General features: G+C 43.9%; 1 protein-coding gene across 10 annotated transcripts in view; it reads left to right on the top strand.

Annotated features, from left to right (window-relative positions):
- Positions 1 to 24,117, top strand: part of TMC5 (transmembrane channel like 5) — a 74,600-nt gene extending 50,483 nt beyond the window's left edge. For all 10 annotated transcript variants that reach the window (XM_066382514.1, XM_066382515.1, XM_066382513.1 and 7 more), the window contains 10 exons: positions 4,253 to 4,331; positions 5,104 to 5,201; positions 7,260 to 7,355; positions 10,482 to 10,557; positions 10,740 to 10,873; positions 13,232 to 13,405; positions 14,492 to 14,570; positions 17,680 to 17,784; positions 22,963 to 23,005; positions 23,594 to 24,117. In XM_066382514.1, the coding sequence (XP_066238611.1) occupies positions 4,253 to 4,331; positions 5,104 to 5,201; positions 7,260 to 7,355; positions 10,482 to 10,557; positions 10,740 to 10,873; positions 13,232 to 13,405; positions 14,492 to 14,570; positions 17,680 to 17,784; positions 22,963 to 23,005; positions 23,594 to 23,640 (931 nt within the window). In that variant the 3' untranslated portion in view covers positions 23,641 to 24,117. The remainder of the gene's footprint in view (positions 1 to 4,252; positions 4,332 to 5,103; positions 5,202 to 7,259; positions 7,356 to 10,481; positions 10,558 to 10,739; positions 10,874 to 13,231; positions 13,406 to 14,491; positions 14,571 to 17,679; positions 17,785 to 22,962; positions 23,006 to 23,593) is intronic.

The following is a 24,117-nucleotide window of genomic DNA, read 5'->3' as shown; positions in this document are numbered from 1 at the left end:
AAGGATATTTTTGAAAACCACACATATATGTGTGCCTATGTTTTAGATCAGGAGTTGACAAACTATAACCTGCAGGCCAGCCTCCTGTTTTTATAAATAAAGTTTTATTAGACCACCATGTTCATTTGTTGACATATTGTTGGCAGCTGCTTTCATGCTACAATGGCAGAATCAGGTAGTTGCAACACAAGACTGTGTGGCCACAAAGCCAAAAATATGTACTATCTGTGTCTTCACAGAAGAAAATTTGTTGACCCCTTTAGATCACTGTTTAGAGTTAAGCTACATATGTATTATTCTCCCGAAGAAAAATCTTAGCAACCCCTCACTCCTGCCCACCTCACCTGACTAGATGCCTCCTCTCTGTAGTTACAAACCATTAAGACTTTTTAAAATTGTGATATATGGCCCTGGCCGGTTGGCTCAGTGGTAGAGCATCGGCCTAGCGTGCGGAGGACCCGGGTTCGATTCCTGGCCAGGGCACACAGGAGAAGCGCCCATTTGCTTCTCCACCCCTCTGCCGCGCCTTCCTCTCTGTCTCTCTCTTCTCCTCCCACAGCTGAGGCTCCATTGGAGCAAAGATGGCCCGGGCGCTGGGGATGGCTCTGTGGCCTCTGCCTCAGGCGCTAGAGTGGCTCTGGTCGCAACATGGCGATGCCCAGGATGGGCAGAGCATCGCCCCCTGGTGGACAGAGCGTCGCCCCATGGTGGGCGTGCAGGGTGGATCCCGGTCGGGCGCATGCGGGAGTCTGTCTGACTGTCTCTCCCTGTTTCCAGCTTCAGAAAAATGAAAAAAAAAAATTGTGATATATATCATAAAATTTTCCATTTTAACCATTTTTAGGTGTATAATTCAATGGCATACAGTAACTTGGGGGGGGGGTTGTGTATGCATTAATAGTAAGTTTCACTGGCTTCTTTGCTCACTGCTGTTTACTTAATGTATTCTACTTACAACCTCCTCTTTTTATATTGTAAAATGTGAAATTATTTTAGAGTAGGTATAGGGATGGTCACCTTTCTAAGTATATCCATGTTCTAACATATCTTTATTTTACCTTTTTACTTACATGTGGGTTTGGGTGGGCCAAAGACTCTGTATTCTAACTAACCTTTTCTAGAATCTACAGGTGTTTCTTTGAGATTTTCTAAATTTTTCTTTAATTATTTTAGAGAAAGATGAAGAGAGAGAGAGAAACACCGATTTGTTGTTCCACTTATTTATACATTCATTGCTTGTTTCTTATATGTACCCTAACCATGGATCCAACTCGCAACCTTGATATATCGAGACAACACTCTAACCAACTGAGCTGTCTGGCCAGGGCTGCTCTGAGACTTCCTGACATCTAGTGTGGTCAAATACCCACCCAGCTGCTCTCTCCAGATCTTTTGCATTGGCTGTCTCTAAGCTCCAGGCATCCTCAGAACTACCACCACCTCTGAGGTGTTCCCCTGATAAATTTGTTTTAAGCTAAGGTTTTCTCCAGTCTTATTTCTCCATCAACCTCCTTTCATCTTTTTGTCTATCACTTATTTCTTCTTTCTATATTCCATAAATTCCTCTATATTGTTTGTCTGGTCATGACGACTTTTCTTGTTCTTCATTGCTTTATGAATCTTTTAGCTTCTGACTTTCCTATCGTTTCAATAAAATTTGGATGGAGGTGTGGTAGACATATATACTCAGCATGCCACTTTGATCCAATGGCTCTGCTATTTAATTTGCATTTATCTGATCACTAGAGAGGTTAATTGTCTCTTAATATACAGTAGCCATTTGTATTGTCTCACAAAACATTCGACATTTCTTCTACATGAAGAGAATATGGGAAAGCTCAGAAATACACAATCTTTCTATTTATGATAAGCTTTCCTTTGCTTAGAAGAGTGTGTTTTCATATGTAACATGAGGTTACACTTCAGTATATGTAAAGTTCTGACACCAATTGCAATGTGTGGGCTTTTCCCCCACGCCCCCAAGCAGTTCTCTGACACTGGCTGGTGTCTGACAATTCAACTCAGTTCTGATACAATATACCTGGAGATTACGCAGGTTAAGGACACAGTCCTACAAGGCAGCCCACACCCACACCTTCAGATGCCAATTGGAAGTTTAGATTGTTATCCGTGATTCTGATTTATCGGCTATGGACTGGAGGTTTTAGTGTTGTCCCCCCTCAGGTTAGATCAATTTGCTAGTGTCTCACAGAGCTCAGAGAAACACTGTACTTACTAGGTTGCTTGTTTATTGTAAAAAGGATATAACTCCAGGAAGAGCCAGATGGAAGAGATGCACAGGGCAAGGTGTGGGGAAAGGGCATGGAGCTTCCATGCCTCTCCAGGCACATCATTCTCCCAGCAGCTCCAGGTGGTCACCAGGGTCGTCAAACTTTTTATAAAAACCGCCCACTTTTGCAGTGCTGGTCAACCTGGTCCCTACCGCCCACTAGTGGGCGGTCCAGCTTTCATGGTGGGTCAATCGCAGCGCTGTTTGGTTGCGTGGTAGGGACCAGGTTGACCAGCACTGCAAAAGTGGGTGGTTTTTATAAAAAGTTTGAAGACCCCTGGAAGGTTTCCAAACCCTGTCCTCCTGCACTTTTATGGAGGCTTCACAACAAAGGCATGATTGATTCAACTTCCAGCCCCTCCCCAGAGGTTAGAGAGGTGGGGCTGAATGTTCCAGCCTTCTTGGTGCTTCCAAAAAGTATCTCCTTAGCATAACAAAAGACACTTTTATTGCCCTAGTTGCTTAAAAAATTCCAAAGGTTTTTAGGAGCCCTGTGTGAGAAACTGGGGCCAAAGATCAAATATATATTTCTTATAACTTACAATATCACAGTATACTAAGGCTTTAATCTAGTAGATATCAAGGGTCATAGAAGGGCTTGACAATGGGTAGGAAGTTGGGGATCTGGCATTGAGAAGGCAGATCCAGTTACCCTCCTTCACGGTGGAGTCTAGCACAATGTTCTCAACCTCTAGTGTGCACCAGAATTACCTGGAGGGATTGCGAGGCCCCACTCCCAGAGATTCCATAGGTCTGGGGTGGGGGCTGAACAGTTGACTTCTAAGAGATTTACAAATGATGCTGATGCTACTGGTACTGCTGGTCTGGGGACCATACTTGGAGAACTACTGGTCTGGTGACACATGAGTCTTGACACAGCAATCCTGAAGCCCTAGTAAAACCAGCCGGTATTGATTTAAATTCCTGGGTTTAAAAACTGGAGCTGTGAAATCAGATGGTCCTCAGTGTGAATCTTTGCCATGACCCTCACAAGCTGTTTGACCTTGGACAGCTTATTTCATTTCTCTGAGCTTCAGTTCCCTCATTGGTAAGAGAATCATAAAATACTATTTACTTTATGGTAGAGTTGTAAGGATTAACAGGAATGGTTTAATAAAGTGCTTAACACAGCATACTGTCTATGGTCGCACCCAATGAATAGGTCACTAATGAGAAGTGAAATCAGATAATTTTGAGATACATTGAAAAAGGGTGTATCAGTCAGAGTGAATTAGATTATGCTGCAGGAACAAACATCTCCAGTCACCCAAATCTTTGTGGCTTAAAACACAAAGGTTTATTTCTTGCTCATGCTACATGTCCATTGTGAATTGATTGGCAGAAAGTTTTTGCTCATGTTAGGCATGCAAGGATCAAGGCTGAGAGAACAGCAATCATCTTGAACAGTGGTCCCCAACCCCCGGGCTGCGGACCAGTACCGGTCCGTGGGCCATTTGGTACCAGTCCACAGAGAAAGAATAAATAACTTACATTATTTCCGTTTTATTTATATTTAAGTCTGAACAATGTTTTATTTTTAAAAAATGACCAGATTCCCTCTGTTACATCCGATTAAGACTCACTCTTGATGCTTGTCTCGGTCACATGATACATTTATCCATCCCACCCTAAAGGCCAGTCCGTGAAAATATTTCCTGATATTAAACCAGTCCGTGGCCCAAAAAGGTTGAATATTGCTGATGGCCATTCCAGAGGGAAGACAGTAGTTCCAGGGTGGGGGAGAGGTGGTGGTGGTCTCACTAGCATTTCAATGCTCCAGGCTAGAAGTGACACACATCACTTTTGTTCACAATTCATTTGCCAGAACTAGCTCTATGGCCCCACTTAACCATAGGGGGACAGGAATTTCCATCCTACCATGTGCCAAAAAGGAAATATTGGGAAATAGAACTGATGACAGCCACGACAGTAATGATCATTGTTTTTTCTTCTGTTATTCAGGAACATCTTTTTGAAAATATCAATCATTGGAATTCTTTGTTACTATTGGCTCAACATTGTGGCCCTGGCTGGTAAAGAGGTGAGATTTCCATGCTGTTCTGCCTTGTCCATGCTGTTTGGTTTCTTAGCCTTTGACCACCAGGGAAGAAGTGAGTTTCAAGAATTTCTATTGATAGTATTAGAGCAAATATCATGTTATTCTTCTCTCTGTCCATTTATTTATCCATTTCTTTATCCATCCATCCACCCACCCACTATCCCTGGGGTTGCACATCCAAAACTTTCCTTTCCTCCTTCAGCCAAGTCTAAAAGCTTTCACTCAGTCCATCAGCACATAGTACTGACTTCCTACAGTTTCATAAGCTGACTAATTCAGCCTTCCAGTTTGTGCTAGCTTGTTACACCTCTAAGCTACTTTCTTAATCATGCACTTATTACTTGATTTCTCATAAGCTTAATAAGCAAGAGGAGTGGAGGCATTATTAGCCATTAACGCCTCCTACTCTTCTGAAGAAACTGATTAGCCCTGGCTGAGAAATGGGATCCAAAGGGCATAGGACAAAAATGAAAACTATTTAAGAGAGAGAGAGTAAGAAGGGAAAGTTTGGGTGCATGGGGAGGGCATGCCTGAATGGAGGAAGTGTCACAGGAAAGGAATATCATCCTGAAAACAAGTCGACCCAATTATGGGTTCCTGCCCATAAGAGGGCTCTGATTTTCTGGGCACCCAAGAATTCTGGTCAGACTAAACCACCAGCCATGCCCTCATGAGTACAGGGTGCCAGGAACAGATGGAAAGAAAGCAGAGGCAACAGCTCCTTCCCACAGCCTGACTCTTGTTTGCCTTCCAGTGTTGGGAAACCCTCATTGGCCAAGAAATCTACCGGCTCCTTCTGATGGATTTTGTGTTCTCTTTAACGGATTCCTTCCTGGGGGAGTTCCTGAGGAGGTAAATATTTGTCTGTCTTGAGTGATAAGTACCTAGCATTGTAACCGGAGCCATTGTCTTGACTGAGCAGGAAGTATATGGCTCTCTCCATTCTCTAAGAGTTCATTGTTCTAAATCTACCTATTGTCCTTTGGGATATCATTTTCTTTTGAATCAACTGAAGTTTCACCTTCACTTGTTGTCAAAGATTTTTTTGGTTCAGTTGGCCTTTTCCAACCTTCTCTTTAAAAACAAATGTTCTAGAATAAAACACAAAAACTGAGAGTCATTTAAGATCTTATTCACCACAGATAATTTTGATATTCTACTGTATATTTTCCCAGATTTTTCTATGCACATACTGCTTTGTGTGTGTGAGCTACATAATTATCAAAGGCAAAAATGAGCCTGACCAGGTGGTGGCGCAGTGGATAGAGCGTCGGACTGGGATGCGGAAGGACCCAGGTTCGAGACCCCGAGGTCACCAGCTTGAGCGCGGGCTCATCTGGCTTGAGCAAAAAGCTCACCAGCTTGGACCCAAGGTCGCTGGCTCCAGCAGGGGTTACTCAGTCTGCTGAAGGCCCGCGGTCAAGGCATGTATGAGAAAGCAATCAATGAGCAACTAAGAAGTCACAACGAAAAACTAATGATTGAATCTTCTCATCTCTCTCCGTTCCTGTCTTTCTGTCCCTGTCAATCTCTGCCTTTGTAAAAAAAAAAAAAGGCAAAAATGAGGTCGCACTGAAAAATCATTGTTGAATTTGCTCTTACTAATCTAATCACAATGTTTTGGCATCTTTCCTTGCCAGTACATATAGATTTATCTCATGATTCATTTAACTGAATTTAGTTAATGGACTAATTTTTATTTTAGAACCCAGGTTTACAGAATTGAGGCAGTGGCATCACCTGTCCACCTGCAGTCCTCTTTTATTTACTTACTTATTCATTTTTAAATAATACCATGAGCATCTCATTCCTTGTGGACATTTACATATCTCTGCGAGCTGCCGCAGTGCTGAGACGCATGACACATGCTGGTCCTTTCCTCGGTGGGTAGGCTGAGTGACGAAACTTCTCACTCAGTCTTCCCCAAATCACTTTTATTCCAGTCTCTCTCTCTCTCTGGAGTGGAGACAAAAAGGTGAGAGGTTTGGGGGGCGGGGTCTTGACAGCCATTTTTGTTGGCAACTTCTAAGTATGAAGAAATAAAAGTGGTCTCAAGTTTGCTCAGAACAGATGAGGATCTTGGTTTCTTCCTTGTAGATTTGGAAACAGGAAAACACCATTAATTCAAAGTAGTAATCAAAAATTGAAAAGACTCCAATTTATTTGGGTTGGAAGGGACTAAGTTTATTTGGCCATGAAAAAATAAGCCTTAATAAGCCAACAGTTAGGCCCTGGCCGGTTGGTTCAGTGGTAGAGCGTCTGTCTGGCGTGCAGAAGTCCTGGGTTCGATTCCCGGCCAGGGCACACAGGAGAAGCGCCCATCTGCTTCTCTACCCCTCCCCCTCTCCTTCGTCTCTGTCTCTCTCTTCCCCTCCCACAGCCGAGACTCCATTAGAGCAAGGTTGGCCCTGGACGCTGGGGATGGTTCTGTGGCCTCTGCCTCAGGCACTAGAATGGCTCTGGTTGCAACAGAGTAATGCCCCAGATGGGCAGAGCATCGCCCCCTGGTGGGCATGCCGGGTGGATCCCGGTCAGGCACATGCCGGAGTCTGACTGCCTCCCCGTTTCCAACTTCAGAAAAATATAATAATAATAATAATAATAATAAGCCAACAGTTGTGTAAGCAAGAAAATAGGTGAGATCATTTAAATAATAAAGTAACAAATGTTCTCTAGAATTTTTTTAGCTGTACCTCCCCACCCCACCCCCCATTTGCATGCATTATGTCAATTCCGTTTTCCCTCAATTATTTCTTTAAAAACGTGCTTATACTTTGAACTTTTCCAAAATTTTGCAAGGGGACTTATGACTTTATTCCACACTGGTGAGGGTCTCCTTGATTGATTGTGCAGAATCTTTTGAAAGAGGGAGTTGATGGTTTGGGTGTGAAACTTAGCGTGTTTCCACAGAATCATTGGGATGAAGTGTATCACAAGTCTTGGCTTACAGGAGTTTGACATTGCCAGGAACGTCCTAGAACTGATCTACGCACAGACGCTGGTGTGGTAAGTTTTGAGAATCGTCAGTGTGCCCAGTGGTCAGTCCCAGAATCTGTTGTTTTTAAAGCTGCGTGGGCGATACCAAATCCAGCCAGTCTGAGAACTGGGAATGTACCATATGTCCCCTTTCCTGAGGTCTTCAGGCAAGAATCAAAGTAGAGCAGGAATCCCAACCTGGAGGCCCCCAGGCCGTATCTAGACTGCAGGTATATTTTGCTTGTCTCACAGTGCTTTTTTTCTAAAAATGTGAATTAACCACCAATATTTAAAAATCAAGAGATTTTTACATAAAATTTAAAATTTCTGTCTTCTCTCAAAAAAAAAAAAAAAAAAAAAAAAAAAAAAGGAAGGCTGGAGGCCATCTCCTGTTCTGGTGACAATTGGCTGGGTCTTGAAGTGGTCTGAGCCTCCAGCTTGCCTAGTCCCCACCTTGCTATTACCTTCCCAGCATAGCTTTGTCATTTTGTGTTGCCCTCATGGCATTGGTTTTCTGATGGTAGACTATTTGACTGTGATGTTTCAACAGAAGTGGGGGAATGAAGAAAATCAGGGCTGTTTATTTCTTATACCTGGCCTGCTTCACTCACTGATATAACCCCTGATGGGGCCTCTGTAGCCTTTGGGGCTTGCGGCCTGTGTTAACTATATACGGGCGTGTGTGTGCACAGGTGCCTGTGAGTGCGCATGTGTGTTTTGAGACTAGCTGGCTAGTTGCATCAGATTTTTTACAAGTTCACCTAGACATTCAAACCAATAGCCAGTGACTATTTTTATTTATTTGAACAGGATGTAATTAAGGCCAGAATTCTGTATGGTGCATTACAGTCCCAGATCCCATCTGTTGGGGCGTTGCTAATTTGAAAGCAGGGTGTTTGGAGTTAGAAGCAGTCTCCCTCTGTATTGGTTTGTTAGGCCGCCATAACGAAGAAACTTGGATTCTGACGCTGGCTCTGCTCCTCACTGAGGTCACTGAGCGTCTCTGAGCCTCAGTCTCCTCGTCATGCTATGTAAAATGCACATAATTATAGCTGCCTTTGAATTGTGTTGAGTCAGATGATATATGAAAACTGCTTTGCAATCATCAATATGACACACAACTGGGAAGTGTTTTATTTCCCAACTCATTCAAGTTGCCCTGGGCACTTTAGCTATCTGCAAATAACTTGCTAATGTCAATGAGTTTATTCTTAGAGGTAGAGAGGACTTTTTCTTTCTGTGGTTTAGATGATGCATTGTACACTGCCTGGTTACTCCCTGGACACTGGGCAACTTATAAAAGACTTTCACCCACATTATGCCAACTAAGGGGACACCTTTGGGCAAGTTACCCAAACTGTCTCTAAACAGTTTTCCAATCTGTCAGTGGGAGAGAGAACAGGATCTACTTCATAGGTTGAAGTGAGCATTAAATGAGAAACTCAAACTAAGTGCTTAGTGAGTACCTGACTCAGAAGGGTTATTGTAAGTGAGGGAAAAGTTACAATCAGTGATGGCTATTGTTACTTCTGGACCTTTAAGGTTTCTGTTAATAAAATGTAAATAAGCACAATTGAAAACACACATGTCTTTTTCTTTCTTGGTGGCAATCACAGATTTAACACCTGTGGGTTTTAGGAGACTATTGCCTTTGATGATGAGCTTTAAAGGAAGATAAGATAATAACAGAAATTGAGTGATGTTGGGGATGATGGTAGAGATCAGGTGAGGAACATGTTTCCCAAACCTCAGTCTTTTGTACACCAGCCTGCCTATTATTGGCGTATCTACTGTCGATGTAAGAAACGTCCAAATTTGTAAGAATTTTTGTGAATTTATTTGAGCCAAACTGATGACAGTTACTGGTAAGCAAAACTGCAACAGATTGAGAAAATGCTTCGGAAAATGGCAGTTTCATTACTTATTTTATACATCAGAATCAAAGGGGAAAGTGTAAGGGGGTTACATGAAATCCACTGCTGATAGATTAGGGAGGCAGGAGAAAGCAAAGCAGGGAACTTTTGGGGATTGGATCAAAAGTAAAACCTATAGACACGTACTTCTTTCACATGGTAGGTAGAGGATTGGTAACAGTTAACAATTATCATGATAATATAATGAGGGGGTTTGTGGTCTCTGCTTTGTTGGGGTGGTAGTGCCCTGAGGGGTCTGGAAAAAATTACTCTTACATTTCAAAAGCATGTTGCTCTTACATTTTAAAGGTATGTATTGTATGATAGATGCAAAAAGCAACAGATAGGCTGCAATGAGTTACAAGTGAGAAGGCATCCCTCTTCAACTCTCCTCAGTGCACCTGAGCCCAAAAGAAGAGGTCGGTTTGGTGCCAGAATTTCTTTAACTCCTAACACTTGTCAACCTCCCATTTTATTGAAAAAAAAAAAAAAAAAAAAAAAAAAGGAGCAGGCTTTAGACTGGGAGTCTTGGCAGACAGCAGCATTTTGCTAGAATTTAATGACTGCTCATGATGAGATTGACTGTAGATTCAGGTTACTCACAATTGCTGTCAGACAACACTGGTTTTCCATGTATAACTGTAAAATAAAGACTCCTTTAAAATATATTTCAGCTAAGGAAAGGCAAATATTTTTTAAAATAATATTAAGTAAAGAAAAAGTGCAGTTGATACATGCAGTGTGGACAAAAAAGGGCCGCATCCTAAACCTGATGAGCTCAGGGGAGGCCTGGATGGCGGCCTTATAAACCCAGAGACCGGGGGCTTACACAGCACAGATTGATTTCCTCAGAGTTCTGGAGGCTCGAAGTCCAAGATCCAGGTGTCCGCAAGGTTGGTGTCTCCTGAGGTCTCTCTCCGTGGCTTATAGAGAACCATCTCCTCCCTGGGACTTCACATGGTCTTCCCTCTGTGTGTCTGTGTCCCAATCTCCTTTTTCAGAGGATTAGATGAGGACCCCTCCCCCCAATGACCTCATTTTACCTTAATTACCTCTTTAAAGGCCCCATGTCCAAATACAGTTGCATTCTGGAGTACTGGAGTTAGTCACTTGTATTTATATAAACTTCTGAGGGACACCATACAGGCTATAACGCCCCCTTTCCCTTCCCTTCACACCCCATATCTGCCCCTACTCCCTGCGTCTTCCCTGATCTCTGACACTCACGCTTTCTCCCTCACAGGATTGGAACCTTCTTCTGCCCTCTGCTGCCCTTTATCCAAATGATTACTCTTTTCATCATGTTTTATGTCAAAAATGTGAGTCAGTCTGCAGTTGGAACCAATCAGCCTGGCTCGGTCACATGTGACCCAGTGGTGGTTGGAATTGGGAGTGGGGGTGTGGTGGGGGCACTGAGGAGGGTATCACGAAGCAGCTGTCTGGGGGTGGGGGTCCCTCTGGCATGCTCACAGATGGTAGGTGGCTACTTCTCTCCCTTCAGATCAGCCTGATGATGAATTTCCAGCCTCCGAGCAAAGCCTGGCGGGCCTCACAGATGATGACTTTCTTTATCTTCTTGCTCTTTTTCCCGTCCTTCACTGGGGTCCTGTGCACCCTGGCCATCACCATCTGGAGGTAAGAGATGGCGACTTTCAGCTAAGGTCTTAGAGCTGTGGTGGGGGTTGAGGGGCAATGTTTTAAAATGTAGGCTCTATTATTATTCAGATGTGATAAGGCCAACAGATCGGGAAATGACAAATGACTGCCACTGAAAGATAATTTGTTGCCTTGGCTGGGTATCTCAGTTGGTTAGAGTGTCATCCTGATATGCCAAGGTTGCTGGTTTGATTCCCTGTCAGGGCACATACAAGAATCAATGAATAAATGAGCAGAAAAATGAATTGAAGTTTCTCTCTCTCTCTGAATGCCGGCCTTATAAACCCAGAGACCAGGGGCTTAAACAGCACAGATTGATTTCCTCAGAGTTCTCTAAAATCCCTTTCTCTTTCTCTAAAATCAATAAACAAAAAAATTTTTTAAAAGAAAAGATAGCCTGACCAGGCAGTGGCGCAGTGGCTAGAGCATCGAATTGAAACATGGAGGACCCAGGTTCGAGACCCTGAGGTTGCCAGCTTGAGCCCAAGGTCGCTGGCTTGAGCAAGGGGTCACTCGGGCTGCTGTAGCCCCCCCCCCCCAGTCAAGGCACATATGAAAATCAATCAATGAACAACTAAGGTGCTGCTACAAAGAATTGAGGCTTCTCATCTCTCTCCCTTCCTGTCTGTCTGTCCCTATCTGTCTCTCTCTCTCTGACTCTCTCTGTCTCTGTCACACACACAAAAAAAGAAAAGATAATCTGTTATACTCACAGATCCCTCCAAAAGGGAGCACAGCACCCCATGAAGGGTGGAGGGGGCACATAGGAAGGCAGTGAAGTTAAGGAGGCAGGAGGAGCAATGGGGAAAGGTGGCCAGAGCCTTTATCGTGGTTTCTGTGGGGAGCAACAGGTGAACAGGGAAAGCAAGTTCAGGTCGGTCTAGTTTGAATAATTTCAGCGGGCTCTGTGGTATTGGGGCTGTCTGGAGTTGCTGGATATCTGGCCCTGGGGTGTTTAGGGCAGGAGAACAGTGGCCCCAGGTGTGAAAGCTTGATAGAGGAGCTGTGGGGTTGGGGGAGGGTGCGGGCTCTGGTTTGCATATGAAAGACTTGCTTTGTCATTTAGCCCTGGGAAGGGCAATCTCTCCAGGGTCAGTAAGGCCACAGTTGCCAAAACAGCAGAGTCAAGAGACTTGTCTAAATACAGTGTTTAACCCAAGTTCCCCAGCAGACATTATAACCAAGGGAGGGAATATGTCTTACTTAGGTGCCCACTATCATGACTGGCAAAGCTTCCTCGCTTTCCCCCAGAATGGGGAAAGGCCAGTCCCCCCACCTGGAGAACAGAACTCCATCTGAAATGAAAGGCCCTGTCTGATCAGGCTCTCCCCTACTTCTCCAACCTCGCCCCCACTGGCTCCATCCTCCTCTGGCCTCACACTTCCCGCTCCATTCCTGGGACTCTGATCCCTCCCCCCCCCCCCCCCATGGAGCAGGGTCCTCTATGTGAGGAGCTCTCCCCACTCCCTTTACTTGGGAGCCTCCTTTCCACCCTCTGGTTATTGGTTCAAAATTCATCTCCAAGACCCGACCTTCACAACCATCCTTGTCTGTTGTCAGTTCCACCTCTACTTTCTCTCAGGCCAGTTTCTTTTCTTCATTCCATAGTTCCCAGTCAGAAATGCCTTGGTTTGAATCTCTGTTTAATTGTTTAGATATTGGTTTTCCATTTTTTCCACTAGAATATAAATCTAAAAGGGCAGGTACCATGTCTGTCTTGTTTCCTATGGATTCTCCAGGGTTTAGTATCTAGTACAGTGCCTGGGACAAATGCAATAAACTTTGAATGAATGAATGAATGAATGACATTGACTTTTAGGATACGTATGGAACTGGAACATTGACAATTCACATGGCTTCAGGGCGGACTGCTCTTTCATGATGTCCTTGCTACTCTCTCTTGTGTCTCCTAACAGTTTCTCGTTGTCCTCTAGTTTCTGCTTGCTCCTAACAACTGACTGCACGTAGCCATCATTGCCACAACTTCAGGTTCCATCGATTACAGGGTCCCCTCTTCATAATTCTTAGTTCAAGTTCCCAAGAAAGAGCATCTGGTTGCCCCAATTCATTTCTTTGGGCCAAGGTACAGCAAAAGCTGCTGCCTGGTCTTTGGGTTGACTACGGTTGGGTCAGGTGGTAGTCTTGTCCGCGAGCTGTTCCTCAGAGTATAAAATATACCAGCTGAGGCTGGAAGAGGAAAAGTTTCCTGTGGAAGTGGGGTGTGGGTGGAGCAGGCAAAAATGGCTGGTTCCAGAGCCCAGAAAGGACACCCTGGTTTTAGGAGAAACTAGACCAGAGTCTCACTGAGAGATGTTTTTCTGACCCTTGTTTCACCAGATTGAAACCGTCAGCTGACTGTGGCCCGTTCCGAGGACTGCCCTTCTTCATTCACTCCATTTACAGCTGGATCGACACCCTGAGTAAAAGGCCCAGCTACCTGTGGGTGGTTTGGATCTACCGGAACCTCATCGGAAGTGTGCACTTCTTCTTCATCCTCACCGTTATTGTACTGTAAGTGGGGCAGCTTGGCGAACCCTTTACTACAACATGTGGACGGCCGTAGGGATGTTTGCTGGGAAAGCAAAGGGCTACGGCATAACTTAGTGTTCTGGATGATCTGACTCTGCCCTTGAGGGTTTTTTAAAAATATATTTGATATTTTCTTATCTTAGTTTTTTTTTTGTGGCATGTTTGATGAAGAAAGCAATAAATACCTGCTCCCTGCCCCTCTTAGGAAATAACATGAAAATAAAATTTTTTTAAAAAGGATATGAGAATGCTTAGGACAATTATATGTGTGATTCTTTCTGAGATTGTGACATATTAAAGTGGGTTGGGCATTATTGATACATAAGATAGTGTATTTTCATTTTTGAATAGAAAAAGAGCAATTTCTGACTTCTTGTAAAAAAAAAATAGATCTGCCAAGACTGGGCCTGTTTTCCTGCATGGACCCTTGGTTGGCTGACCAATAGCTTCCGTCTTTGGAAGCCCAGCGCTGACGGTATAGAGATTGTAACTCCTCATGTGGACAGGACACACTGTCAGTCAGGCCCTCCCTTCCCAGCACTAGGTTGCCATTGGCCTTTTTAAAATGGTGAGCTCTCCTAGTGTCTTGCTCCTTCAAATTTCTAATTCACTGGGGAGCTTGTAACAAATGCAGGTTCTGAGGCCCTACCCCAGACCTACAGAATCTGCATCTGCATTTTAACAAATTCCCAGGAAATCTGTATCACGTTGAAGTTTGAATAGCACTGTCCAGAGTCATAAAACCTGGCTGCACATTAGAATCACGTATCTTGAAAAAATGCTGATGTCTGACCCCGCGCCCAGAGACGCTCAATGAACTGATCTGTGAAGGGACTGTGACAGGAGTCTTTCAGCCACCTCTTCGGGGCTTCCGTGTGCAGAATGCGCACAATCATTGCTATAATGTAGTCAGTCTATAATTCAACCAGAGGCAACTTTTCGGCAACATGGTTGTGGCCAACATCTATTATCCCGCAAGCATTCCAGTTCCTTTGCATCCAGTTGGAATTCAGAGCCTTCCGAACACTTGTGAAAGTGTCTGTCCTTCTTTCTTTTCTTCCCTTCCAGAATCATCACCTATCTTTACTGGCAGATCACAGAGGGAAGGAAGATCATGATCAGACTGCTCCATGAACAGATCATTAATGTGAGTTCTGTTGGCCCCCTCTGTTCTCCTCTCTGCCTTTTTACATTTTATAATGAAAAAATTTTAAATACTCCCAAACAGAATAGTACAATGAACCCCCACCACCCACCCCAACAACCATCTATAATTGTTTGCTCTTATTCCACTGAGCTACTATCCCTGCACTGCAAATCTCTAGGTCATTTTAAAGAATTTTCTAGACTTTATACCTTTTTATCTGTAAAAACTTCTATAGGCCTCAGATAACCAGACTTCAACCACAACACCAATTATCACACCTAAAAGAAAACTTAAGAATTCCTTACTATCATCTAATATCCAGTCATGGTCAGATTCCCCCAACAGTCCCATTAAGTGTCTTTTACAGTGGGGTTATTCACATCAGGATTTCAAAAAGTGCCACGTGCTGCATTTGGTTGCATTGTTGAAGAAACCAGGTCATTGTCTTCTAATAGTTCCCATATTCTGGATACGTCTGATTTTCAACCCTGTGGTCATGTTCGGCATGTTTCTTTTTACTTTTTATTTCTTGCAAAATAATGGTGAGATTTAGAGACCTCATTAGATCCAGATTCAACATTTTAGCCTGAATACTTCATAGATGGTGCTATGCACTTCTTGAGATGGGAAATGTAGTTGTCTTTTTGTTGTGTGATGTTGAGAGCAATTAGCGGGCCCACACTTTGTTAGCCTGACCTACCATTATAAAGTTCCCCATCAGCCTCTCTCTAATAGGCTTAGCAGCCTTTGATGAGAATTGCCTAGAAGATCCATTTATTTCACTAGGGATTACAAAATAGTGATACTCTAATTCTAGAATTTTTTCTGCATTTATTAGCAGAAAATTTACTAACCAATGATTTGATCACCTTGAAATACAGTTCACACATAGTAAATGCATGATTCTTCCCTTCATTTCCAAGTTTTCAACATGCTTACTGTATTAGTTTCCTAGGGTGCTATTGAAAATCACCACCAACTTGGTGGCTGAAAACAACAGAAATGTATTGTCTCTCAGTTCTGGAGGCTAGAAATCCAAAACTAAGGTGTCAGCAGAGTAGGTTCCCTCTGGAGCTCCAAGGCAGAACCTCTTCCGTGCCTCTCCCAGCTTCAGGTGGCAGTTGGCTGATCTTGGCATTGCTTGGTTTGGGGTTTCAGATCATTTGAATCGGGCCTTTTTGGGGGTGTAAAGAAAGGGCATGGGTTAGCTGTGCTCTTTCCCCTGCCTGTCCCCAGAAACATCCCCCATATTTTTCTGATGAAGCACTCTGAGTGGTTTGGTCAAGTCCTACAAAGATCTTAACATAGGAGGGATTTGATTCTAAAATCTCCGGTAATAAAGACAATGCCAGGGAGGTGTTTGGACGGCATCAGTTCAGCGAGGCACCATAAGCATCACCACAGACCTGCCGGTTTGGAAATCTTGCCGAGAGGAAGGATCACAAAGAGCCCAGACAAAGAGGCTGGAAATAGGCATGACAATCAATACAGTACAATCACCGACATCAAAACTCCTGAACGCTTGTTAAAAGAGCAAATTCCTGTTACCCTTCCCTTTTCCACCCAATAGCAACAGATAACATTTATTGAGCACTTATGTGATATTATGCTAAGTGATAAACAAAAATTTGTGTTAAATTTTCATTCTTTCTGCACACATACATTTCTTGAAACCCCCTTTTTAAAATTAAGAAAACTGAGACTTACAGAGTGAAGCAATTTGCCCAAGGTTACAGGGCTCATAAATGGTAGGATTTGAACCAGGCGACTCCAAACTTTGTGCTCTTAACTACAATGCAATTTTGCCTCCGTGAGTCAAAATCTGTTGAGGAAAGCCGAAGAGTTTGCGTTGTTTTTGCAAGCTCTCCAGGTAATTCTAATTCATTCTGCTACATATGAGAGATTTCCGAAACAGCTGGCTGCATCTCAGACTGCTGGGGGAGCTTATTAAAAATAGGAATTCCCCAGTTCAGCTCTTCCTTAGAGAAGAATTCCAATTAATAAATGTAGAAGGAATGAGGGGCACAGAAAATCATCACAAAGCAAATAGCACAGCAATAATTATTGCATGTGAGGTCCACTAGTGGGTGCTAAAACTAGTGTGTGAGAGTTTAAGAAAAAACGAGGGCGTGGGAACTGGATTGACCTAGACTGGACAGACCACCAGTGGTACTTCTGAACCCACCTCAACACAGATGGAACACTGTCTTATCTGCAACAGAATCACGGGAAAGTGACACACCCTCCCGGGGAGGCATACCCTCTTTCTTACTTCCCCCTCCCAGCTAGGGGATTATTTAACTGATCTATTCCATTAACACAGATAAAACTGACAAATGAAAAATACTGGATATCCTTAGCTGCTGAGCTGTAAGCTTTGACATTCTCTGTGGGAGGACAAGACAGACCTGGACAAGGCTGAGCACCCAGATAGAGCTCTGGGGCAGAGGGAATGCCAAGAAGGGGGATACAATAAATCAAGGGTCCCCAAACTTTTTACACAGGGGGACAGTTCACCGTCCCTCAGACCGTTGGAGGGCCGGACTATAAAAAACACTATGAACAAATTCCTATGCACACTGCACATATCTTAAAGTAAAAAAGCAAAATGGGAACAAATACAATATTTAAAATAAAGAACAAGTAAATTTAAATCAACAAACTGACCAGTATTTCAATGGGAACTATACTCCTCTCACTGACCACCAATGAAAGAGGTGCCCCTTCCGGAAGTGCGGCGGGGGCCGGATAAATGGCCTCAGGGGCCTCATGCGGCCCGCAGGCCATAGTTTGGGACCCCTGCAATAAATCATTTGTCCTGGGCCTTCAGACAGTGGCATGTAAGTTGCTGCTAGCAACCAGGCTAGAGAAGGCTGCTGCTCAAGCCTGCTAGGGGAATTGCTTTAGAGGAGAATATTCTAATTCAGGAAGGCTTTAGGGGAGAATTCGGCTTTGCTATTAAATGTTTCTTTTCTTTCATCAAGAGAAAACATGTGGCAAAATCCATCCAATGGACCCTACCTGCCTAAAAAGAAACCTATCATTTGCTTCTCAACCCCACACCATCATTCATCATTTGTGTTTTTGTTTTCATTGTTCTTCTCGGCAGGAAGGCAAAGATAAAATGTTCCTGATTGAAAAGTTGACTAAGCTGCAGGATACAGAGAAGAGAGCAAACTCCAGCTCGTTCACACCGGAAAGGAGAGACGTGGAGGTGAGGCTGCAGGCTGCCTGGGGAACCCTGAGACACACACTTGCCTCCCTGTGAAAAGGGCCTCAGGGAACCAGGATCACATAAGGACATTTCACTTTCTATGTGTAAGATATTCCTAGGCCTGGCTGGTGGTGCAGTGGATAGAAGCTCAAGCCTGGGGTCGATGGCTCAATCTGGTGTTGCCTGCTTGATCTCGAGAGTGCTAGCTCAATCCCAAGGGTGCCAGCTCAACACCAAAGTCACCGGTTCAAGCCCCAGTCAGGGCATATATGAAAAGTAATCAATGGCACAACTAAGTAAAACAATGAGCGATGTTTCTCTCTCTCTCCCTTCCTCTCTCCCTCCCTGTCTCTAAAAAAAAAAAAAAAAAAAAAGACATTTCTATATTTTTTACTTTAAAAATCATATTTATTCAACACTTTCCATGCCTGGCCTTGTTCTAGGTGCTGGGGTTATTGTAGTGAACACAACAAAGGTGCTGCCTATATCTTTCCTATAATCTGATCATATAGACGTATAGCCTACTGAGATGAAAAGTGCCCTGAAAGCTCGCCCCACTATATTAATGTTTCTGGGTCTATCCCTCCAGATCCTTCCCCCTAGGCATCTGCAAACATACATGCATTGAATGTTTTCCTTTATTTTTTTACAAAAGTGAGGCTATACTATGCACGTTTCATAACTCCCCCCCAACCTTAATACAGTGGTGCCTTGAGATACGAGCAGACCAACATATGAATTTTTAAAATACGAGCTGCGACTCAGTCCATATTTTTGTTCAAGATCCAAGCGAAATTCTGAGATACGAGTCGTGATTCGGGAAGCTGCTGCTAGTTGGCGCGTTGGCGCACGGGTCCAGTATCGGCAGCACAACACCAGCACCTCGTTCTTTCTCAAATACTACCCACAGAATCAAGTTGAATCTCGTGCACTGTACTCATTCTTGCATCATTTTTGCATTTTTACTAACTTTTTTTGTGCGCTATCATGGGGCCAAAGAAAGTGAGTGTAAAGGATAGTGGTGAGAAGAAGAGAATGATGTCAATAGAAGTAAAGCAAGAAATAATAGAAAAACATGAGCGTGATATACAAGTGATTTAACTGGCAAGGCTGTATGACTGCAGTACATCTACAATTTGTACCATCCTTAAACAAAAGGATGCCATCAAAAGCACAAATCCAGCGAAAGGAACTACAATTCTGTCCCAATTAAGGACAAATATCCATGAAGAAATGGAGAAGCTTCTGCTGGTGTGGGTGGAAGAGAAAGAACTTGCAGGAGATACAGTGACGGAGACTGTAATATGCGAAAAGGCACATATTATTTACAGCGACTTGAAGAAGAAAGAACCATCAACTTCAAAAGAGGCAGCAGAAGATACGTTTAAGGCAAGTCATGGCTGGTTTGAAAATTTCAAGAAGAGATCTGGCATCTACTCGGTGGTGAGGCATGGTGAAGCTGTGAGTGCTGACATTAAGGCAGCTGAAGAGTACGTTGCACATTTTGCTGCGCTTATCACAAAGGAAGGCTGCATCCCCCAACAAGTGTTCAACTCTGACGAAACAGGATTGTTTTGGGAAAAAATGCTCCAGAGGACTTTCATCACCGCAGAGGAGAAGCTGCCAGGCCATAAACCAAGGAAGGACCATCTGACCCTTGCATTGTGTGCAAATGCTAGCAGTGACTGTAAAGTAAAGCCACTGCTAGTGTATCATTCCGAAAATCCTCGAGCCTTTAAGACTCACAAGATTCTTAAGGAAAAACTGCAGGCTATGTGGCATGCCCATGCTAGGGCATGGGTTACGCGGCAGTTTTTTATTAAATGGGTGAATCTCATCTTTGGTCCTGCAGTGAAGAAATATCTTCAAGAAAATAAACTCCCGATGAAAGCATTACTAATCCTTGATAATGCTCCAGCACACCCACCTGGTCTTGAAGATGACATTCTCGATGAGTTCAAATTCGTGAAAGTCCTCTACCTCCCACCCAACATGACTTCAATCTTGCAGCCTATGGATCAGCAGCAGGTCATTTCCATCTTTAAAAAGCTTTACACAAAGCACTTGTTCCGCCCTGGCCGGTTGGCTCAGCGGTAGAGCGTCGGCCTAGCGTGCGGAGGACCCAGGTTCGATTCCCGGCCAGGGCACATAGGAGAAGCGCCCATTTGCTTCTCCACCCCTCCGCCGCGCTTTCCTCTCTGTCTCTCTCTTCCCCTCCCGCAGCCAAGGCTCCATTGGAGCAAAGATGGCCCGGGCGCTGGGGATGGCTCTGTGGCCTCTGCCTCAGGCGCTAGAGTGGCTCTGGTTGCAACATGGCGACGCCCAGGATGGGCAGAGCATCGCCCCCTGGTGGGCAGAGCATCGCCCCATGGTGGGCGTGCCGGGTGGATCCCGGTCGGGCGCATGCGGGAGTCTGTCTGACTGTCTCTCCCTGTTTCCAGCTTCAGAAAAATGAAAAAAAATTAAAATTAAAATTAAAAAAAAAAAAAAAAAAAGCACTTGTTCCGCCACTGCTTTGAGGTGACTGAGAATACAATTCTATCCCTTCGAGAGTTTTGGAAAGATCACTACAACATCGTGATATGTTTACGCATTATTGAGTTGGCATGGCAAGAGGTTACAAGAAGAACCTTAAACTCGGCATGGAAAAAAGTATGGCCTGATGTTGCAGACAGGGACTTTAAAGGGTTCGAATCAGAGACCGAGACTGAGTAGAAGTGTTGGTTAAGATTGTGTCTCTCAGAAAGTTGATGGGTCTGGAGGTAGATGAGGGTGACATAAACGAGCTTGTCAAGGAACATGAGGAGGAACTCTGAACTGAGGAGTTGAAGGAGCTACAGATGATGCAACATACGGAGCTTCTGCAAGAAATTAGTAGTGAGGAGGAGGTAGAGTTGGAGGAAGGGATTTCTACAAATAAAATTAAAGATATGCTGGCAATGTGGGAGAAGCTTTCAAGTTTCATTGAAAAAAACACCCAGAAAAAGTTTTAACTGGTCGTGCTTCAGCACTTTTTAATGACACTTGTTTGTCACATTTCTGTAACATTTTATTTTATTATTTTATTTTATTTTTTGTATTTTTCTGAAGCTGGAAATGGGGAGGCAGTTAGACAGACTCCCACATGCACTCGACCGGGATCCACCCGGCACGCCCACCAAGGGCGATGCTCTGCCCATCTGGAGCGCTGCTCTGTTGCAACCAGAGCCATTCTAGCACCTGAGGCAGAGCCAGGGAGCCATCCTCAGCGCCCGGGCCAACTTTGCTCCAAGGGAGCCCTGGCTGTGGGAAGGGAAGAGAGAGACAGAGAGGAAGGAGAGGCGGAGGGGTGGAGAAGCAGATGGGCACCTCTCCTGTGTGCCCTGGCTGGGAATCAAACCTGGGACTCCTGCACACCAGGCCGACGCTCTACCACTGAGCCAACCGGCCAGGGCCTCTGTAACATTTTAAAAGGCAGGCAAAAGCAAACTTCTTTGGATAAATTTTTATTCAAAAGTCCTGCAAGTGAAAGTGCCAAGAGTGCAGCCAAAAAGGCAAAAACAGATGATGATTAAATGAAAAATATGTAATGTTAAGCTTAGGTTAAGTTTAGAGTTAAGAAAGTGCATTTTTTTACAATTAAGTTTCTGTGGTTTCATTTTAAGAAAGTGCAGTTTCAGTTTTGTTTAAAGTAAAGAAAATGCAGTTTTAGTTTACGTGTCTGCAGTGCCTGCTCCCTTCCTCCCTCCCTCCTCCTCTGCCATTCACCTCCATTAGCTGCACTCGTCTGTCTCCAAGGTAAGAATACAGTACTAAATAACACTTTTTTCTTTTATTTCATATATTTTGTATGCATTGGTAAAGTATACATGTGTGTTTCTTAATTAAAAACATGTCTTTTTAAATAATTTAGGATGGTTTGGGGATGTTTCACAGGGCTGGGACGGATTAAATCTATTTCAGTTATTTTATTTTATTTTATTTTATTTTATTTGTATTTTTCTGAAGCTGGAAACGGGGAGAGACAGTCAGACAGACTCTCACATGCGCCCAACCGGGATCCACCCGGCACGCCCACCAGGGGCGAAGCTCTGCCCACCAGGGGGCGATGCTCTGCCCCTCTGGGGCGTCACTCTGTTGCGACCAGAGCCACTCTAGCACCTGGGGCAGAGGCCAAGGAGCCATCCCCAGCGCCTGGGCCATCTTTGCTCCAATGGAGCCTCGGCTGCGGGAGGGGAAGAGAGAGACAGAGAGGAAGGAGAGGGGGAGGGGTGGAGAAGCAGATGGGCGCTTCTCCTGTGTGCCCTGGCCGGGAATCGAACCTGGGACTTCTGCACGCCAGGCCGACGCTCTACCACTGAGCCAACCAGCCAGGGCCAATATTTCAGTTATTTTAAATGGGAGAAATTTGTTTGATATACGAGTTGACTGACTTACGAGCTCTGTTGCAGAACAAATTAAACTTGTATCTCAAGGTACCACTGCATCTCAGACATTGTTTTTAGTCTGTACATATTTGGGTGTTTGGGTTGTTGCCATGTTTTTTTTAATACTAAAAACTGTGTGTAAGGACCCATTTTTTTATAATTACTTTATGCAACTATTTCAGCCATAGGACAGCCACATGATCATGTTAATAGATAGTGCCATACCACTTTCTTAAAATGATTTCACCAATTTCACTCTTTCCAGGACAGTGTAAGAGATGCCTGGAAACCTGTCTAATTCCACAGCCCAGGCCGGCTTCCCTGATGTTCCAGAAAATACAGATAAACAGTAAACTCACCTTAATTCAAATGCCACCAGTTTTTAGGAGTTATGATCTTGTCAGAAGAGACTGCTTTCATTTACTATCTGTGAAATTAATACTGTCGGTACCATTCAGGGAACGAGACGCCCAACTGTCAATCCTGGGAAAGCAGGGACCATGCCCACTCCTTACAGCCCTAGGTCCTAATCTATTACCCGGCATGTTGTAAATACTCTGTGAAATGAATGAAAAACTAAATGGAATCACAGTCCCTAAAAAACTCAACAAAGCACATTTGATGTTTCTATGGTTAAGGCTTGTTCTTAATCTGTCACCTCTCAGTTTTAAAATGGTGGGCGCTCACAAAACTTCCCAGCTATGCAACCGGACCTGGTGGTCAGCCTACATTACCTTCCAGTGACGAGGCTGCCTGTTTTCTTCTTTTTCAGGAGCCAAGCCCTTTGCACATCAGGGAACACGAAGCTGCTTGTGGTGAGTAATCGAACAGGTGCTGAAAAAAGACCTGATTCATCTAGAAGACATACCCTGAGACAGAAGACCAGAATTGCTTGTGTATCAGTTACTCATTCAATTGCAAGAACTGACCCAAAGTGGCTTTAGCAAAAACTCAAGAATAATTCTTGCTTTTAAAGCTGGGGCTCACAGTATGTCCGAAGAACCTGGTTCCTTTCTGTTCAGTTCTTTTCCATGTTAGCTCCCTTCTCAAGTAGGCTCTTCCTAATAATTGCAAAACAGCTTTATCCACTTCTGCTGTTGACTGTGCAGATCTGAGTCACAGGTCTGAGCTTGGGAAAGAGTGGCTTCCCAGGGGAAAGCTGCGGCTGATGCCAAAAGGGAAATGAATGCTGGGACTCCTCCCAATTCATCTCTTTTGGGATAGCATTTATCGACAGCATCCAATGATGGGAGTTCAAGGGGAAGAGTTGAAGAAACTTAAAATGAGGAGGCAAGGAAGGCATGAGAAGCTGAGGGATCTTGGAGGCCAGGTTGGCCTTTCCTTTGGAGAGATAGGGCAGTGTGTGTCTCTGTGTGCTCATTTCTCTTTCTGTGTTAACCCAGACCTGCGATTTAGGCGGTCAGTTCAAGAAGATAATTCAAAGGCCTGAGGATTGATGATTATTATGGTAGCCAGACACCGATCAAATAAGGAAAGAAGATAAAGATGGAGCAACTTTTACTGTGACACCTGGGCATTTCAGAGCTTCTTAGAAGGAAATTTAAGCCATTTGCCAGGAGTGGAAACTGACCACAATGTAAATACTGAAGTAAAATTGGCCATACTCTGCTGGTATTTTACACTTGAATTGCTTATTTTAAGATAAAATATTTGGGATTTTCTAATAAAGACTGTTGTAATGATTTACCTTGTTTATAAAAACCTGGGAAAAGATCACCTGGGAATGGTGTATTGTTTCTTTGAGAGATGGGATTATGAATTATTGGTCCTTAGGAATCTCTTCTCCCAGACTTCCCAGACCTGGCACGTTTGGAAACTGGTGCTAAGACAGCCTGAATAAAAATGTGATCCACTGTCGGGCATACGATGCCTCTGAATTGTGGAAGCTGCATTTGTTCATGACTCT

This window comes from Saccopteryx leptura, chromosome 4 (genome assembly GCF_036850995.1).
Source record: "Saccopteryx leptura isolate mSacLep1 chromosome 4, mSacLep1_pri_phased_curated, whole genome shotgun sequence".
NCBI classification, from domain to species: Eukaryota; Metazoa; Chordata; class Mammalia; order Chiroptera; family Emballonuridae; genus Saccopteryx; species Saccopteryx leptura.
The sequence above is the reverse complement of the archived record's forward strand: the minus strand, read 5'-3'. Positions and strand labels throughout refer to the sequence as shown.